Raw genomic sequence first — 21,164 nt, 5'->3', positions numbered from 1 at the left:
CTTGACTAATGATTTACGAAATACGCAACATGCCCTTCTACATCGGTCCACGAAAACATTAAGCATTACAGTCGCATCACTGCAGGAATCCTGCGGGGGATAAAGGTTTTCTTCGGCAAATAATCATTACGTATTGCACCGCTCCTTATTGGTCGCCAGAGTCCTTTTCAGATGCACCACATGCGTGGCGGGATTGCAAACGGTTTGTAACACGCTCTCTGCCTAGTTGTCCAATGAATGGTGGTATTTTACATTAAGTACATGACGCGATTACAATTGTAAAATGATGCTTATTTTCTGACGCCGGGAATCCTTCGTGTGATTGGCAATAGACCTCATAGACCTTCGATTGGCAGCTTAGAGGCATACATGATATACAATGACTGATAGATCGCAGCTAGGAGTACCTCAGTACTCACGCCTAGACAAGTTAAGGTTAGTTTATATGCAAAGTGATAAACTTTGATTTGTGATCTCCCTCCAACTCCTGTGTTACCTACAGCCCCATCAGCGCCTACTTTAACGGTAGTTGCCCCTCGTAGGCAAGTTTTTGTGTCTCGACTTTCGTCGGACACCCCTTCTGAGTCATTGGCAGCCTATATTGCTAGCAAATCTTCTGCAAGCGTGTCAAAAACCAAATTTAATTTCTCCACCCCCAGTGAAATATCATCATTCAAAATAAATGTTTCACATGATATGTTCCCAATCATTTGTGATCCCAAATTTTGGCCACCACACATGATTGTTCATGACTTCAAGCCTAAAAAGCGTAACCAGCCTGTCACCCTTCCAGTCCCTTCAATACAGGGTACCATTTCTGCCCCAAAAAACTAGCTTCATCTTCTGACCAAATCTTTATTCATTATCAGAATGTCAGAGGTCTCATTTCAAAGCTTAAAAATCTTTTCATGGCCAGCACTTCCTTCGATTCGGATATAATAGCATTTTCAGAAACATGGCTAAACTCAACCATATCTGATTTTGAGATTTTACCGAATAAGTTTATTTTGTTTAGAAATGATCGGCCAACTCTAGGTGGTGGAGTGTTAATTGCCGTTAAAGCCACTCTCCAGTCTGAACTATTCTGTTTTAGTACGCCTACTGACGCTGAGATTGTCTCAGTTAAGGTGTCTTTTCCTACACGGAATATCTATGTAACATGCTCTTATGTCCCACCTTCTTCTGATATTCAACTTTATATGAATCATTTTACTTGTATTAAAGAAGTTTCTTCACACGTGCGTGATAATGACCTATTAATGGTGTTGGGTGATTTTAATTTGCCGAACATCTCTTGGTCATTATTCACTGCTGAAAATGATCTAGTGCCCTCAGCACAGCACGATTTTATAGACTGCATGCTTGATCTTTCGTTGCTTCAAATCAATTCAATTTCTAATCATATGAATAGAACACTTGACCTTGTATTTGTAAACGACTACCTTATGTCTAATGTGTCTAGGTCCCCTCCTTTATCTCTTCCTGAGGATGTCTATCATCCAACTTTAGAGATTACAATGCTAAATTGTAATTCTTTCATTTTGTGCTCATCAGCCAATAAGCCCCGCTATTGCTTTCGCAAAGGAAATTATTCTTTGCTGAATCAGCTTATTTATTCAACCGATTGGTCTTTCTTATATGACTCAGTTGATATGAATACAGCCATTAATTTTTTATATCACCCTAAACTTCCTCTTAGATGTGTGTATTCCTAAGTCAATTTCTTTCGACTACTTTTTCAAAATCGCCCTGGTTTACTCCCAGATTATCACATCTAAAAAATGTAAAATCCAAATATTTTAAAAAGTTTAAAAAGTCTGGTTCGTGTACAGACTTGGCTAAATATTCCATAGCCAAGTCGAACTTCTTTCTTCTTAATTCTCAATGCTATGAGAGTTATCTAATTCGTTGTAAAAGGCAATTCGCCCGAAATCCGAGACAGTTTTATAATTTTGTAAACTTGAAGCGTAAATCTTCAAGTTTGCCATCTTCTTTTTTTCTTGGGATGGATAAAGCTAGCAATGACACTGATTCTACTAACCTCTTTGCTAATTTTTTCCAATCAACTTACTCTTCAGTCTGTCCTAATACTAATTCTTACCCTTATACTATTTCTTCCGCTAGTTCTATACCTCGCCCCATTATTTCACACTCCTCTCTCCTATTAGCTATAAACTCTTTAAAATCTTCTTACTCTCCTGGGCCGCACAATATTCCTACTTGTCTACTCAAGGAGTGTAGTTCTCCCCTTTTTTATCCATTGCTAAAGCTTTTTAATCTATCCCTTGAAACTTCTGTGTTTCCATCTCTTTGGAAAGAATCTTATATCATTCCTCTTCACAAGAAAGGTGGGAAGTCTGATATACAAAATTACAGGGGCATTGCAAAACTGTCCGCTATTCCTAAATTATTTAAAAAAAATAATCACTTCGAATTTGCAGCATTTCTGCAAATCAGTTGTTTCCCCTGTTCAACATGGATTCGTAAAGTATCGGTCAACTACGACCAATCTGCTTGAGTTTACTTCCTTGGTAAATGATGCTTTCCTTTCGAAAATGCAAACTGATGTCATTTACACTGACTTCACTTTGTGCACCATGACATTTTGCTTTTAAACTTGACCGAATAGGTTTCCCTCTGTCCCTTTTACTTTGGATTAATTCTTATTTAAACGGTAGGGCCCAAAGAGTAATACTGAGGTTGACTACCTCTAAAAGGGTTCACGTTACTTCTGGTGTTCCTCAAGGTAGTCATCTTGGACCTTTACTCTTTACTCCTTATATAAATGATCTTCCCTCTGTTATATCACATGCCCGTGTACTCATGTATGCGGACGATGTCAAACTTTTTCTATCATACACTAACCCCCTACATCATTCTCGTCTACAAGACGATTTGAACGCTATGCAACTTTGGTGTTCAGCCAATCAATTGCATCTAAATTGTTCAAAGTGTATGTTTATGACTTTTAATCGTACTACACCTTATCTTGTCAGTTATACAATCGACAATATCCCTTAGCAACGTATACTAACAGTTAAGGATCTACGCGTTATTTTTGATTCTAAACTCTTTTTCAATCTTCACATAGATACCATTGTTAATGAGGCAAAAGGTGTACTTGGATTCATTAAACGATGGTCTAAAGAGTTTAACGATCCTTTTATAACAAAACTTCTGTACATCTCTCTTGTTCGCCCTATCCTTGAATACTGCTGTTGCATCTGGTCTCCACAGTTTAAAAACAGCCAGGATCGTATTGAATCTGTTCAGAAGCAATTTCTGCTTATTGCCTTACGAGGTTTAAATTGGGACCCTAATCGTCGGTTGCCGTCCTACTCCAGCAGACTGCTTCTTCTCAACCTTCCGTCGTTAACCAACCGTAGGACAATTCTCGGTGTTGTCCTTCTACATAAATTGATTATTGGCGACATAGATTCTCCTTTTCTGCTAGGGCGTCTTCAATTCTCTGTTCCGGCTAGACCAACCAGAAATTATCGCCCCTTATTACTATCTACGTGCACAACAGATTACGCTATGCACAATGCTTTTCGCGTGCTATGTAAAAATTATAATAGTTTGCATCACGTTTTCTCTACCGAACTGTCTCTACCCCTAATAAAATCGTTGCTTTCAGGATACCTTCGGGAAGTCGCTGACCATTCCCAGCTATGAGCAGGGGCATAGCTTGCCGGACAGACTGAAAAATTTTCCCACACCGGGTCGGTGATTTCCCATTACTTTTCTCTTTGTCCTATCTACTTAACACTCTTTATCTAACTTACATTGCTTTACTTTATTAACAATCTTCTTACTTTCTTTTATCCTATTTATTGTATTTTCTTTATTAATATAGCAATTTAAGATTTATTTTTTTATTTTACTTGAGATCACTTTTTTCCTACTTACAACCTTCTGCTTAGATGTAGGCTCTAATAGCGTCACTGACAAAATTAGCTGTGAAAAGGGGCACAGCTGGCCGGACTGGCAAATAAAACACCTCCATCGGTCGGTGATGCTATTTAAAAAATTGTATCCTTTAACTAGGCTTTTAGCATATAATTATATTGTACAATCTTTTGAATAATGAGGAAGACACTTGTTTTTTTGACCATTAATAAATAAATAAATAAATAAATAAATAAAAGACTTTGTCAATATTGTAAGCCTCACAACATAACATAGTTAAACTAGTTAATCTTGACAAAAACCTGGCGAGCAAACGATAAACAAAGGTTGCATAAGGAAATTAGAGACCTTAAAAGCCGTTGATTAAATATAATACTATACCTAAAAAAGATGAAAAAAAAAACTATGCTTTACGTGAACCGATCCCCTTTCTCTGTTTTGATTAACAACAAAGTGAGGAATAACAAGCATTTGCAGGATATTTCACACGGAGGTCTTCTCACTCGTATAAAGTCATATATTGTAAACTATTTAGCAAGTTCATAATCTTAGCCTATAGCTTTAGTTTATATTCGCTTCGTACTCGTATTGCGAGAGGCTCTTCTTCTTTCGGCTCTTTGTTGGTTCCAAGCCCCGCGGGCGGAGACGTCTCCGCCTCTAGGACCAGCTCCGCATTGCCGCAGCGTATCGTAGTGCCCATCGCACCCAAAAAGTCCATCCCCAGGATGTCGTGGTCCAGCATTGTAGGCATGATAAGCATTAACATGCTGACGTCTTCCCCGCTAGGCCGACGTCTATCCTCAAGGCGTCTATCCTACTTCGACGGTGGACCCATCTGCCAGACGAATGCGCGCCTGTACGTTCTCCACTCGCCCCCAATCGCCCACTTAAGTAAGCAGTCTTCAGTCATGAAGCTGCGAGTGGCCCTGTGTCGATGGTAGCAGGCATCGCCCGCCCGCCAATCTCCACCGTGGCGACGATCCGTCCACCCTCCACCTTAAGCGGGTGTACTACTACAACCCGACCCTGACCTGGACGACGGCGTTGCCCGTTTCCCGCCTCCGTGCGGCGACAACAATTCTGGCTACTTCTGCCCCGGTGAACACAAACCCAACAAAACAAAACGGACGCATTGGGACATTCCCTGGCAAAGTGCCCTGGTTCCGGCCTCTTGGTTCATCATTCGGTGAGCCACTTCCGCAGGGGCCGTTGCCGGGCGGAAGCTTGACTATCCACAACGATCGCTCCGGATCCGATGAGAGTAGACCGAAATGGTAGATGGAACACCCCAGAGTAGCGGTTCCAACGTTTTCGCGAACTTAGACTCCAGCTCGGCAAGACGAGCCGAGATCTCAGGCGAATGGCCACCCTCCTGCACGTAGGTGGACAGCCGCCTACGCAGCTCTTCGACACGCCCTTGCTTTTCTAGCACAAACTCCTGGGCGATGGCCACCAACTCCTCCTTGCGTCGCTGGTGGATCCAACGCACGCCTACCCCCGGGTTTTGGCACTCACCTGATTTCATTTTTAGGTAAAAAACTCCGTCAATTATTGACAATTGTTATTATTTTCAGAGTTCTGTTTCTTCATAGATTTTTTTTTTTTTTTGCTCACGCCACCAAAAAACTAAAACAGTCACTTTTGGTTTTCTTAACTCTCACTCTTTCAACTTTTTTTTTTTTTTTTTCACTATACAAAGTTGTTTTTCCTATTGTATTTGTTTTTATGTGTTTAGTTTATTTTCGGTGTGTGTAAAAAACTCACTTTTAAGAACTCCCAATATGCTCGATTGCTTATAATTCTGCACAAAAGTAACAAAAATAATGTTGAAAGATGTGTTCATTGTTTAAAAAATGCAATAAAAAGACAATTTTAGAAAGAAAAACGCGATAGCATGGATACCGAACGACAAAAAACCGAGTCCTCTATCAAAGCTGACGGCAATCAAAACGCAACTAGATGCATTACGAAGCCTCATCCTCCAGAAAGAAGAACTGTCCACAGCGCTTCTGTTCCGTATCCTTGACCGAGTTATTTTTATTGATGCGCGGCCTAAAGTTGTTTGGATCTCGTCGGAAAGTAATGCCCAGCAGTTCGAGGAATCGATTCATACCATTGAGCAGAGACTGCGGCGAGTAGGCAGTGGTCTTCACCGAGGGTTGACCCTCAATAACAATGACTCGATCCGCGAGGTAGGTGGCCATAATGAAATCGTGCTCCACCACGAAGCCTGTTTTCTTCGCATGCAAAATATATCGTTTGATCACCTTGGCAGCGACCAGACGCTGTTCCGAATCCAAGTATGCAGAGGGCTCATCAATAAGGTAGACGTCGGCGGGCTTGCCCAAACAGAGCACCAGAGCTACGCGCTGCAATTCACCACCTGAGAGGTTTTGCACCTCCTGGTCCATGATCTCCTCAATTTTCATGGGCTTCATGACGTCCGCAATGAACTGCGGATGCACGTATGCATCGCGAATCTTGTCGTGCAGCAAATGACGGACATGATTTTGGAATTTGGGTGAAATCTTTTGCGGCTTATACGAGATGTTCAGCATGGGCAGCTCAACTTCACCGTCCGGCTGCAGATTACCAGCCAGCATGCGAATAAACGTTGTCTTGCCCGTACCGTTCTCGCCCAGCAGCACCAGGATCTCAGAATCACTGAAGTGACCCTTCTCAACGGTCAACTCGAATTTGCCTAACGTTTTCACCATGGATGGATAAACGTAATGATTCATACGTTTGATCTCCTCCTCCGTTGCCGATTCGGATACCTTGAAAGTGAGCGACTCCGTACGGAAACGCATATTCTCCGTGGGAACGAAACCGTCCAGGAAAATGTTGATGCCTTCACGCACCGAGAAAGGCATAGTCACAACACCATAGCAGCCGGGCACGCCATACAGACAGCAAATGAAATCTGACAAGTAATCCAGCACAGATAAATCGTGCTCCACAACGATAATGAATTTGGTAGGATGCAGCAACGAGCGAATGGTCAGGGCAGCGTTCAGACGCTGCTTAACATCCAGATACGAGGACGGTTCGTCGAACATGAAGATATCAGCATTCTGTATGCACACCATGGCAATGGCAAAACGCTGCAGTTCTCCACCAGACAGCTGAGAAATTTCACGATCGCGAATGTGTGATAGGTCCAACATGTTACAGATTTTCGTTTGCAGATCACGTTCGTCCTTTTTATCGAGAAGCTCGCCCACAGCACCACGCACCGCTTTAGGAATCTGATCAACATACTGCGGCTTAACCAGCGCCTTTAGGTTGTCCTCCAATATCTTAGTGAAGTAGTTCTGCAGCTCGGAGCCACGGAAATAGGCCAGAATTTCGGTCCAGTCGGGCGGATTCGCATATTTTCCCAAATTCGGTTTCTGCTTGCCAGCAAGAATTTTCAGTGCCGTCGACTTGCCAATACCGTTTTGGCCAACCAAACCGAGAACCTCTCCTGGTCGAGGAATGGGCAAGCGATGCAACTTGAACGAGTTTTTGCTATATCGATGCGTTGTGTGCTTATCCAAATTGCTGGGCAAGTTGATGATTGTAATGGCCTCAAAGGGACATTTCTTGACGCAGATACCGCAACCGATGCAAAGCTCTTCGGACAGCGAGGCTATCTTCGATGTGGGCGTCACTTCGATGCACAGCTTGCCCATGCGCACCACTGGACAGGACTTCTTGCATTCCTGCCGACAGCGCTTCGGTTTGCATTTGTCATCGCTGACAATGGCAATACGCGTCTGCTTGTCCGTCTCCTCGTGCTCCTTCCTGCGCGACATGCTGCAAACTTGTCTAAAATTGATTTAAAACAGGCAGAACGTCAACGCACGCTCTTGCGTTGTCAGCCAACAAGTTTCAAAGGGAGTGCACTTGTTTCACACTTTATTATTTTATAGCTCACTTAGTTTTTGTTCTGTTTTGAACACTCCCGCTCTCATTGCTTGCGTTGGGTGTACCGCCGTATTCAACTTTTCACCGCACGCGAGTTGAATTCGTCCCAGTGTACAGCCTCTGTCGATGCCGACGTCGGCTGCGGCGCGCGTCTGTGCACACGTGTGCGAGCGTGTTCTCGTTGTCGCCCGTTTGGCGCGCGCGCGCTGTATTTTTTCGAACGCCGTTATTTTCCCGATGTTGACTCTGTGTACTCGATTCTGCTCACATTTTGGTCGCCTTGATTGTGCAGGTGTTCATTTCTGCCTAACACATGGTATGAAATGAATTTCCTAGGGTATGCTCGACTAGTCCATACCCTATTCCTGTCATTTGCCCATGTGCGAGGTATTATTTTCTCTTACTACAAATACCCTGTAAACAATTTTTTTTTCACTTAATTGGGCGCGCCCGCGGGGTTTTAAGCCGCCGACATGCCACGCCCTCAAACGCCTCAGGTCCCTGCTCGGGACCCAATTCTACTTTTCTCTCTATGTCTACTACAACTACTCCACTAGGTCACAGCCCTGTACTACCTATACTAACGGGCAGTAGCCTCGCACCAGCTACACTAGCGGGCCTGGGCCATGCACCAGCTACACTATCGGGCCTTGGCCTCGCACCAACTACACTAGCGGGGCTTGGCCTCGCATCTCCTGCACTAGCGGGCTACATCCTCGCGCCTCCTACACTGCCGCGCTTTAGCCTTGCACCAACAACTCTAGCCGCCTAGGTTAGGGTGAACGTCGAATATTTACGGTGTTTAGCACATGTAGGTAACCGCCAGAGGATATAAAGTCAGCATTTTTCTTTCTTCATCACTTTATTGTCTCCACTTTATTGCTAGTTTTATCCACTTATTTCTTATGAGATTTCTAAACTAAAGCCCTGCCGCACTCCGCTGTACACTTATTTGCTATCACTCGCGCTCCTTGCTCAACACGTCGACTCACCCTGATCGTGGTCCAAAAAATCTCGGCCCTCTCGTTAGCGAGCCGTGCGCTTGCCTCGGCCACTCAACTTCGCCGCGAGCTTTCGCAGCCTCTTCGCTTCGGAGCTTTCGTTTTTCTCCGACGAATTGAAGCTGTGCTCTCAAAGGTAGTGTTAAGCAACCGATCAGCAACGCACGGTTGTAGCGGCGGCCGGCGGTTAAATTCGAACCTTGCCCTAAATTAGCTTTAATACCTCAGCACTATACAATACTTATATCCTCTAACTATAATTATGAACTGTAGGGTGGCTACCTTAGTGGCCGCCGCACAAGTGCCTAGTCTGCATATAATCAATCAATATGAAGTGGACGCATAATTAACTTGTGGTTGTGTGCGGGGTACAGAAAAGTCATTGGGCTTAACGTGAGCACCTGCCATGTTGGCTTAATCTCACGGTATTCGAAAATACAACGAGCCAAAACAATGCGTCGGACCATAGCCCCTCCAGGACAGTGTCCCTGCTCGAACAGTGTCCTTTCGGTACCAATTGAATGAATGCCAGGCGGAAGCAATACATTCCCTCATTGGTGGGAGGTTAGGCCGGTCTAAAACCTCATAAAAAGCTATGTTTTGGTTGAAATGCAATTCCACGTCGAGCAAAGCTCTACCCGCGATTTGGGTATAAACCACAGCCACCACGTTACTCCCCGAAAGGCCGCAACCAAAAAGTCAGGACGGAGCAAGTTCCGTGGGCTCCTGGCTACCCGTGGTACCAAATTTACTTACAGTTTTGGTCGACTGCCGTAGATGTATACTACCCAGTTTAGTCTCCACCGGCCTAAGAATGGGTCGTCTTAATGTTTTCGCCGCTCGAACCAGCTAAGTTGTCCGATTCAACATTAGGCAAACACCCCGGGTCACCACGAGGAGGTCACTAATAATTATATGTGGGGCACAATGTGCGTTCGAGTCGACTTGACTAATGATTTACGAAATACGCAACATGCCCTTCTACATCGGTCCACGAAAACATTAAGCATTACAGTCGCATCACTGCAGGAATCCTGCGGGGGATAAAGGTTTTCTTCGGCAAATAATCATTACGTATTGCACCGCTCCTTATTGGTCGCCAGAGTAGTTTTCAGATGCACCACATGCGTGGCGGGATTGCAAACGGTTTGTAACACGCTCTCTGCCTAGTTGTCCAATGAATGGTGGTATTTTACATTAAGTACATGACGCGATTACAATTGTAAAATGATGCTTATTTTCTGACGCCGGGAATCCTTCGTGTGATTGGCAATAGACCTCATAGACCTTCGATTGGCAGCTTAGAGGCATACATGATATACAATGACTGATAGATCGCAGCTAGGAGTACCTCAGTACTCACGCCTAGACAAGTTAAGGTTAGTTTATATGCAAAGTGATAAACTTTGATTTGTGATCTCCCTCCAACTCCTGTGTTACCTACAGCCCCATCAGCGCCTACTTTAACGGTAGTTGCCCCTCGTAGGCAAGTTTTTGTGTCTCGACTTTCGTCGGACACCACTTCTGAGTCATTGGCAGCCTATATTGCTAGCAAATCTTTTGCAAGCGTGTCAAAAACCAAATTTAATTTCTCCACCCCCAGTGAAATATCATCATTCAAAATAAATGTTTCACATGATATGTTCCCAATCATTTGTGATCCCAAATTTTGGCCACCACACATGATTGTTCATGACTTCAAGCCTAAAAAGCGTAACCAGCCTGTCACCCTTCCAGTCCCTTCAATACAGGGTACCATTTCTGCCCCAAAAAACTAGCTTCATCCTCTGACCAAATCTTTATTCATTATCAGAATGTCAGAGGTCTCATTTCAAAGCTTAAAAATCTTTTCATGGCCAGCACTTCCTTCGATTCGGATATAATAGCATTTTCAGAAACATGGCTAAACTCAACCATATCTGATTTTGAGATTTTACCGAATAAGTTTATTTTGTTTAGAAATGATCGGCCAACTCTAGGTGGTGGAGTGTTAATTGCCGTTAAAGCCACTCTCCAGTCTGAACTATTCTGTTTTAGTACGCCTACTGACGCTGAGATTGTCTCAGTTAAGGTGTCTTTTCCTACTCGGAATATCTATGTAACATGCTCTTATGTCCCACCTTCTTCTGATATTCAACTTTATATGAATCATATTACTTGTATTAAAGAAGTTTCTTCACACGTGCGTGATAATGACCTATTAATGGTGTTGGGTGATTTTAATTTGCCGAACATCTCTTGGTCATTATTCACTGCTGAAAATGGTCTAGTGCCCTCAGCACAGCACGATTTTATAGACTGCATGCTTGATCTTTCGTTGCTTCAAATCAATTCAATTTCTAATCATATGAATAGAACACTTGACCTTGTATTTGTAAACGACTACCTTATGTCTAATGTGTCTAGGTCCCCTCCTTTATCTCTTCCTGAGGATGTCTATCATCCAACTTTAGAGATTACAATGCTAAATTGTAATTCTTTCATTTTGTGCTCATCAGCCAATAAGCCCCGCTATTGCTTTCGCAAAGGAAATTATTCTTTGCTGAATCAGCTTATTTATTCAACCGATTGGTCTTTCTTATATGACTCAGTTGATATGAATACAGCCATTAATTTTTTATATCACCCTAAACTTCCTCTTAGATGTGTGTATTCCTAAGTCAATTTCTTTCGACTACTTTTTCAAAATCGCTCTGGTTTACTCCCAGATTATCACATCTAAAAAATGTAAAATCCAAATATTTTAAAAAGTTTAAAAAGTCTGGTTCGTGTACAGACTTGGCTAAATATTCCATAGCCAAGTCGAACTTCTTTCTTCTTAATTCTCAATGCTATGAGAGTTATCTAATTCGTTGTAATAGGCAATTCGCCCGAAATCCGAGACAGTTTTATAATTTTGTAAACTTGAAGCGTAAATCTTCAAGTTTGCCATCTTCTTTTTTTCTTGGGATGGATAAAGCTAGCAATGACACTGATTCTACTAACCTCTTTGCTAATTTTTTCCAATCAACTTACTCTTCAGTCTGTCCTAATACTAATTCTTACCCTTATACTATTTCTTCCGCTAGTTCTATACCTCGCCCCATTATTTCACACTCCTCTCTCCTATTAGCTATAAACTCTTTAAAATCTTCTTACTCTCCTGGGCCGCACAATATTCCTACTTGTCTACTCAAGGAGTGTAGTTCTCCCCTTTTTTATCCATTGCTAAAGCTTTTTAATCTATCCCTTGAAACTTCTGTATTTCCATCTCTTTGGAAAGAATCTTATATCATTCCTCTTCACAAGAAAGGTGGGAAGTCTGATATACAAAATTACAGGGGCATTGCAAAACTGTCCGCTATTCCTAAATTATTTAAAAAAAATAATCACTTCGAATTTGCAGCATTTCTGCAAATCAGTTGTTTCCCCTGTTCAACATGGATTCGTAAAGTATCGGTCAACTACGACCAATCTGCTTGAGTTTACTTCCTTGGTAAATGATGCTTTCCTTTCGAAAATGCAAACTGATGTCATTTACACTGACTTCACTCTGTGCACCATGACATTTTACTTTTTAAACTTGACCGAATAGGTTTCCCTCTGTCCCTTTTACTTTGGATTAATTCTTATTTAAAAGGTAGGGCCCAAAGAGTAATACTGAGGTTGACTACCTCTAAAAGGGTTCACGTTACTTCTGGTGTTCCTCAAGGTAGTCATCTTGGACCTATACTCTTTACTCCTTATATAAATGATCTTCCCTCTGTTATATCACATGCCCGTGTACTCATGTATGCGGACAATGTCAAACTTTTTCTATCATACACTAACCCCCTACATCATTCTCGTCTACAAGACGATTTGAACGCTATGCAACTTTGGTGTTCGGCCAATCAATTGCATCTAAATTGTTCAAAGTGTATGTTTATGACTTTTAATCGTACTACACCTTATCTTGTCAGTTATACAATCGACAATATCCCTTAGCAACGTATACTAACAGTTAAGGATCTAGGCGTTATTTTTGATTCTAAACTCTTTTTCAATCTTCACATAGATACCATTGTTAATGAGGCAAAAGGTGTACTTGGATTCATTAAACGATGGTCTAAAGAGTTTAACGATCCTTTTATAACAAAACTTCTGTACATCTCTCTTGTTCGCCCTATCCTTGAATACTGCTGTTGCATCTGGTCTCCACAGTATAAAAACAGCCAGGATCGTATTGAATCTGTTCAGAAGCAATTTCTGCTTATTGCCTTACGAGGTTTAAATTGGGACCCTAATCTTCGGTTGCCGTCCTACTCCAGCAGACTGCTTCTTCTCAACCTTCCGTCGTTAACCAACCGTAGGACAATTCTCGGTGTTGTCCTTCTACATAAATTGATTATTGGCGACATAGATTCTCCTTTTCTGCTAGGGCGTCTTCAATTCTCTGTTCCGGCTAGACCAACCAGAAATTATCGCCCCTTATTACTATCTACGTGCACAACAGATTACGCTATGCACAATGCTTTTCGCGTGCTATGTAAAAATTATAATAGTTTGCATCACGTTTTCTCTACCGAACTGTCTCTACCCCTAATAAAATCGTTGCATTCAGGATACCTTCGGGAAGTCGCTGACCATTCCCAGCTATGAGCAGGGGCATAGCTTGCCGGACAGACTGAAAAATTTTCCCACACCGGGTCGGTGATTTCCCATTACTTTTCTCTTTGTCCTATCTACTTAACACTCTTTATCTAACTTACATTGCTTTACTTTATTAACAATCTTCTTACTTTCTTTTATCCTATTTATTGTATTTTCTTTATTAATATAGCAATTTAAGATTTATTTTTTTATTTTACTTGAGATCACTTTTTCCTACTTACAACCTTCTGCTTAGATGTAGGCTCTAATAGCGTCACTGACAAAATTAGCTGTGAAAAGGGGCACAGCTGGCCGGACTGGCAAATAAAACACCTCCATCGGTCGGTGATGCTATTTAAAAAATTGTATCCTTTAACTAGGCTTTTAGCATATAATTCTATTGTACAATCTTTTGAATAATGAGGAAGACACTTGTTTTTTTGACCATTAATAAATAAATAAATAAATAAATAAATAAAAGACTTTGTCAATATTGTAAGCCTCACAACATAACATAGTTAAACTAGTTAATCTTGACAAAAACCTGGCGAGCAAACGATAAACAAAGGTTGCATAAGGAAATTAGAGACCTTAAAAGCCGTTGATTAAATATAATACTATACCTAAAAAAGATGAAAAAAAAAACTATGCTTTACGTGAACCGATCCCCTTTCTCTGTTTTGATTAACAACAAAGTGAGGAATAACAAGCATTTGCAGGATATTTCACACGGAGGTCTTCTCACTCGTATAAAGTCATATATTGTAAACTATTTAGCAAGTTCATAATCTTAGCCTATAGCTTTAGTTTATATTCGCTTCGTACTCGCAATTCGTGTCGTTTATTTCTGCAAGCTTCAAGGTTGTTTCGATGACTAGGTCGGGTGACCGCTTCAAGACTAGAAATAGCGATAGGGCTCTTATGTACTTGCCTTTAGAAACTACTTAATAAGTTAAGGATCCAAATAATCTTTAATTTCATCAAACAAGGACTGTGAATATTCGGTTTATGAATCACCACCGTGTGGTGAGGTTTTTAAGTTGCAACTTAAGCAAATATATTTTACAACGAATCCGGCTCGAATCGCCAAACTTTATATGACGAATAAAAAAGGCCTATTCTATAGACCTAGCAACCGCCGCTGTTAATGAAGCTAAAAAAAACTGTACATAAACATACACAATCACGCTGATAAAAATTGCTAAATGAAAAAAAAGTAACAGAAGATTAGCTGTAAATAAAACAATTTTAACACCAAAAAAAAAGAAAAAGATAGTTATTGTTTGGTCAAGTAACCAGCAGACACAATACCGACGTCTGCGTGCAGTAGTCAACAGCAAAAGCCTCAGAGCAAATAATGTTTGCGCGCGCCGTGTAACCTGCTGCCCACTTCATTTGGTTTGCCCTGTGCATTCTGAATTGACACTGTCCATCGCCGTTGTCCATCGCTGCGAGCTTTTTTTGGAGTTGCGCCTCGTTCGTTTTGCATATCGTTATACTTGTTATTCGTTTGATCGCAATATAGGCATTTACAATTATATAAAATAATTATTATGTTATGCGTGGCAAAATATATAAATTTGAAACAAAATATTAACTTCTTTAAATTTGCCTGCACATAAGAAGTGAGTATAAATAAAGTATAAAAAGGCGTGCAACTACAAACTTCTTATTTACTTTATTTCATAATTTCGTTTGTGTACATTTACAAGCACAAATGTTTCCTTGAGTGCTACGCGCCTCTACATAAAATGTATAGTTTTAAACAAATGCCTTTACAACAGTAGCGAACCGCTTGCTTGCGCAAGCATGCAGTTGGTTGTTAAATTATAGCATAGCGCGCTAGAACCAGCTATACGCTATCTCGATCGAACGAACACTTCTGAGCGCAGACATGCATTGTAGTTTGGCTGTATGAACCTTGTTGTGTGATACTTGCATAATGTTTCATGAAGGTGCAAGTGTCAATGAAACTGGTGAGGAGACATCAGTTAATCAAGTGGCGGTCGAAGCCCAGTCTACTTTTCTTAAAGTAAAGATTAAGAATTTAAGTGATCTACTCAATAGATTGTCCTCTGAGCCTGATCCCATACGGTTTCACGATGTTGACGACATCAATTCAGCCGCAACCGATTATTCGCGTTCTACTATTGTTTTCCCAAGCCACTCTCGATAACCCCAACTTAAATATCCGGAGCTTTGTTGATACTATACAGAATGGGCTGAAGTCTTGAACATGTTCATCACGTTCAATGACAAGAATCCTTATTAGTAAAACATCGAAAAACTCTAAGGAGCAGCAAAGGATACAGTTCGCTCTTTGGAAATGTCAAACGCCAACTATGCTGCCATTTTAAAACTGCCTGATAACCGTTTTAATAAAAATCGTCTTATTTTTTAGACACGCATCGCTAAATTTGGGGTTTAGGAAAGGTGGGCAAGGGTCCGACGACACAACTACGCGAATGCTCATATAAGGTCTACTTTCATCCATCATGTGAGCGATTCTATCTATGATTCAAAATGCTACGGCAATTTACACGTCTAGCCTTCAGATATTCCAGAACAACGGTGCTAGAAAAACCTTTGTAGTGGTCCATTCTTAAACAAGTACCTGTGTATATTGTGTGCTTTATGAACCCAATCCGCTTGCGCTGTGCCTAATTTGCTTGCCAAAGAGTCATCAGCTGGATGACTCTAGAGTTTGTGGAAGCAGGTATGATAGCCTGTTGCATCTTAGCAACCTTGCTTCGAGTTCAAACATTGCTCAAGATACCGAAACATATTCCTCATCCCAACAGATCTTGGGGCAACTTTATCTTCGCCATCCACCACCGGCCAGTTTTTCAAGCATAAAAAATCGCACTGGTTCCTTGATTCACTGCCGGGCGTTGCTCGACTCTGGGTCGCAGGTGCATATCAACAACTCGCGTCTTACTCATCAGCTCCAGTTGCGCATATTTCAATCAACAGCAGTCGTATTTGCGTCCGATGGTTTTTCGATCAACATCAATGTCCGATCTCGGTCGAGTACTCCACGGGGTTGATTGCACCGTCCATCACCGATAATTAGCCTGACTTCACAATTGACCCTGCATCATGAAATATTCAATTAAATATACAACTGTTTTTGATCTGCTATGCGAAGGCCAGATTAAACTATCTGCTTGACTGCCGATATTGTAAAAGACTCGTTTGGTTGGGTCGCGACGGGACGTGCAAATGCGATCAATGGTAAATCAATATTTGCTGGTAGACTCGCAGCTGCAACCGAATGCACACACTGATGAATTAATCCGTCGTTTTTTTTGGAACTGATATGATTTCAATGCCAATAGTATCGCAGCCATCTAGGAGCTCACCACTGACATGAAATGGAGTCATATTCACCCTGAGGGCCTCATCGCACTAATTTGTTGCTAAGGTCATTTCAAATGAATACTCTTGGCGATAACTACAAGGCACTGAAGGAAGGAAGGCATGTCAAATCGTCTAGTTCAATGACCGCACTAGCGCCATTCGGCCCACTTTGTATCGACTGCTTTTCATTCTGAAGTGTTCATTTTACCGCTTCGAGCTGTGCTTGTGATAAAAGCTGTATCAGTTCATCTAGGGGCTAGAGAGACTCATATCCAGTTGTTGCTCCAGTGAAGACATCGAATTAAAAATCGTCTAATAGAATCCTTACTGTGTTGGAATACTCCCGCTCGTAGTCGTTAGCCAGTTGCTCTAGAATTCTGATCTCTGCGCAGGCCGTACCATATGAGACGTCACATAACTCAGAGTGTTTTATAGCGGTGTGGATGTACATAAGATTCCTTGGTAGTTGCGGTGCTACTAAGTGATTCATATCAAGCGGAACATTTTTATTATGTCAGCCGAAAAAATAAAGCGATGTATCCAAAAGTGTAAGCACACATACAACAATTTGGCCTGAATGCTTGGTCCAACATGTACTGCATCGTTTAGTGCATGGAGGTCACGGTCTTGAAAAATTCATCAAACACGACTCTTAGCTTCGAAATCTGTTCTGAGTTTAATTTTTTATACCTTAACTGCAGGCTTGTATCGTTAAGTAATCGGCGTTCTAAAGATTCAAACTGTATTGCAGCCCCTTATAGGGTTTTTGGAAAAGTAGTGCTCGCCAGATATCTATCGTAGCCTCTGGTGTGTGGAGTCTTACTCAATTGATTTCAAGTCGAGTTGGTGAGAGTGCAATGTCTAGACATGCACCGTGCATGCTCAGTGCTCTGTGGTTACAAAATTGCGTGTCGCTTTCTTCATTCTTGCTTTGTCATTGTTGTTGCACGCAGCTACTTCAGAAGTTGCATGCCCTTGGCACGATCCGAATTCTTCAAATCATGCGTCATTTTGTCCCATTTACGTCTGAAATCTATTTCTGTTGCATTAAATAAGTTGTCCAGCAGTCGCGTCCTGTTTGCCTAATTGCATTCAGTCCTCGTACAATTTCGTTTGCACTATCTGTAACCTACCCAAATATTGCTACATTACTGTTCTTCGTTGTGGGCAACTCAATAAAAAGCCTCCAAGTGAACGAAATAACGTGGTCGTTTTTATTTATCTCTTTAGCTTAACAGAGACTTCCCATAAGATAACTTTTTATGATTGGATCACATGTTAAGGCATAAACATTTTATTTTGCACTCCAACAACAAACTTGACTTGTATCTTCTAGCATAGTGTATATCTATATACCAAGTATCTTTTATTGTAAGGCAATCGCCAACTCGCCGCTTCTACCTCATAGCTATAAATGAAGGAAATAAGCCAGTTAATGCTCCCCACCAAAAGCCAGAGTTTAAATGTGATTGACTTTTTAAGAATATACTAATATTCTATACCACAATAAGATGTATTGTAGGAAACTTCATAAAAATCACCTAAGAAACACAAGAGTTATTAAAGAAAACATGTTTTGGCTGGCCTTGAGTTTGGGGCAGTAACCGCAAATTGCAAGAGCGAAGAAGGATCACTGGCAGCAATCACGGTCGATCCTATCCCGTCGCTGACATCAGTCCCAACTCAGCCCTCGTAGAGACAATATATCTAGAGCTAATAAGTACTAGCGCAAACAAAAACAGTGTGTAAAATGAACTCTCGTAGGGTAGCACTGTGAAACTCTAACGGAGTCTTCTCGAAAGCGAATGAGATCACAGCCTTCAACGAGCTCCACCATAGCGATGTATTTCTGCTTACGGAGACTCATTTCTGCTCCCGCAGCACAGACAACAGCCATCATAGAGGATCAGCAATATTGATCAGGTCATCCTTGTTCAACCATTCTCCTGAGTCGCGATGCCACTGGCATATGCAAGCTCGGCAAGCCAACTGGAGAGCTATGTTGGCCACCTTACAGTGCAAATAATGGAAGCTGCCAGACGTGCGCCCCCACAAACGCTGCCTCCTACTCACACCTTCAGAAGCTCTCTGCTAATCCCTAAAAACAGGGATTACACAGTTAACAAGAGACGTCTAAGGAGGCTGTACATCCGCTACGGAGATCCCACTGTCAAGGCGGAAATGGTCGGTGCGTCCAACCGGCTCCGACGACGGCTGGCTAGGCCCCGAAGAGACAACCTCAATAGCTTACTAGAAGCAGCTGGGCATGACAGCAACAGCACCTGCTCAGTGTGGAAACTCACCAGAAGAATACTTCAAGGATCAAGGATCATTCCGACCTCTGGCCTTGATCGGACGACGAAAACGCGTTTGCTATTTACATGGAGGAGATTTCCATGCCATTCCAATTCGCTGATGTTGCACAGTACCACAAAGTGACTGAATCACGCCACTGCAGATGGCTCTCCCAATAACGAGCATCTCCCCTGTTGAAATCGGGAAACAGCTGAAAGCGCTCGCGCTAAAGACCCTCGGATACGATGAAATGATAACAGAGCGGCAAAGGCACTCCCATGCAAAGGCATCATGTGACTCACGATGACCTTCAACTTAATGCTCAGGCTTGCTCACTACCCGGAGCACTGGAAACAAGCGAAAATCATCTTGTTCGCCAAGCCAGGCAAACCGCTTACTCAGCTGGAATCCTACCGCCTTATAAGCCTGCAGCCAACGCTCTCCAAAGTCTTTAAGGGACTCCTTCTAAGTCGACTAATGGAGCTCTGCGAGGTCACGCGCCTGTACCCGGACCAATAATTTCAAGAGAAAGTCTTATAAATATCATATAAGTTACATAATAGTAACTACACTGTATTATAAACGATTCGCTTGGTAAAGATCAGAAGGCACTGATTGATTCCAGCACAAAAATAAAATAAAATAACGACAACAAAAAATGCAAGAATGCAAGTACAGAAAACATGGACACACACACACACACACACATTCAAGCGTGTCTTCTTTGAATTTTATCAACAGCATTGCAATTGCGATTGCTTTGTTTTCTCTCGTCCTATTTTTGTTCGTTTTTAACTCATTAAGACACAATAGGTGTGGCTGTTTAGTAGAGGCGGCGGCAAGTAGTGCGGTCTGTTGCGAGTTTGAGCCCTATCGAAGAAGCTGAAGCATACGAGTGCGTTGTGCGAGCTTCATTTGCTTTTGGTAAATGAAGGTTCAGAGTATTCCCTAGGGTGCTCAGGTGCGCCCGACTAGAACCCCTGAGCCTTCGTATTCCAACACCAAATGCAGTTCGCGCAACGCGCTAGTCCAAAGAAATAAAGATAAATTAAAAAAAAAAAGTTCCCTTGGCAGGGTTCGTACTCGCAACTGACCGCATTACTTGCTGTTGACTCTACTCAACAGCCACATCAGCAAAAAAAAAAACAATTAAGAGGTTCTAGTCGGTAGTTCCCGACTAGGGAATACCCTGAACCCTGTTATTCCAACATTAAAGTTTATATTTATATCATTACAGAAAAAAGTCCCAATTACCATGCTGTTAGCATGCGAAGTAGACGCGCATAAATGTGTAAAGCTGCTGCCCCATTCAATTGCGCAGTTGCATATAACTTTGGTTTTTTCTTAACCGATCTTTATGAAATTTTCTACAGTATATCTTATTGAACCATAGAATATTTGTGTATTCTAAAAAAGTCAATTGCATTTAAATTGTGGTATAAATTGGTTGGCAATTTAAGGTGGGTTATTAACTTGATTCATAGCTCTGCGGTGTTAGCGGGTAGGTGTCAATATGTATAAAATGAAAGATATTTGATATATATAAATATAATATTCTAAAAGCAACACATTAAGTTTGGTTACTTTAGCTCTAAATATTTACCAAAATTGCTAAAAAAAAAAAGGATGTCGATATCGATTTTTATCGATTGCTTGGAAACGAAGTAGGTTATCGATTCTCGGAGACAAACTCGATCTGCGCAGGCACAAGGAGAGCCTACATCTCTAATTGTCTCTAGCTCTTCTAGGTTCTGAGATCCTTGCGTTCATACATACGGACGGGCTGATAGACTCACGGAAATGGCTAGATCGCCTCGGCTATTGATGCTGATCAAGAATATATATACTTTATGGGGTCGGAGATTCTTCCTTCTGCATGTTACATACATTTGCGTTTTGCACAAATAAAATATACCCTTTTTACCCATTTTTAATGGGTTCAGGGTATACAAATTGTAATAGTGCGGCACTAAAAACTATAAGTTTCTTAACTCAACATTTTTTAACTGCAATGTTTATTTCTTATTTGTGGCCCATATATATCCAAAAAGTTGGTTTGGTAAAAGATACAACAAATAT

General features: G+C 41.6%; 2 protein-coding genes across 5 annotated transcripts in view; both read right to left on the bottom strand.

Annotated features, from left to right (window-relative positions):
- Snap25 (Synaptosomal-associated protein 25kDa) overlaps positions 1 to 21,164 on the bottom strand; it is a 271,616-nt gene that overhangs the window by 21,907 nt on the left and 228,545 nt on the right. The gene's annotated exons all lie outside the window — the stretch shown is intronic.
- On the bottom strand, positions 5,731 to 7,791 carry LOC6637007 (protein Pixie). Its single transcript, XM_002060398.4, has one exon. The coding sequence runs from the start codon at positions 7,704 to 7,706 to the stop codon at positions 5,874 to 5,876; it is 1,833 nt and encodes a 610-aa protein (XP_002060434.1). The 5' UTR covers positions 7,707 to 7,791; the 3' UTR covers positions 5,731 to 5,873.

Source organism: Drosophila virilis, unplaced genomic scaffold (assembly GCF_030788295.1).
Source record: "Drosophila virilis strain 15010-1051.87 unplaced genomic scaffold, Dvir_AGI_RSII-ME tig00001170, whole genome shotgun sequence".
Taxonomy (NCBI): Eukaryota; Metazoa; Arthropoda; class Insecta; order Diptera; family Drosophilidae; genus Drosophila; species Drosophila virilis.
The sequence above is the reverse complement of the archived record's forward strand: the minus strand, read 5'-3'. Positions and strand labels throughout refer to the sequence as shown.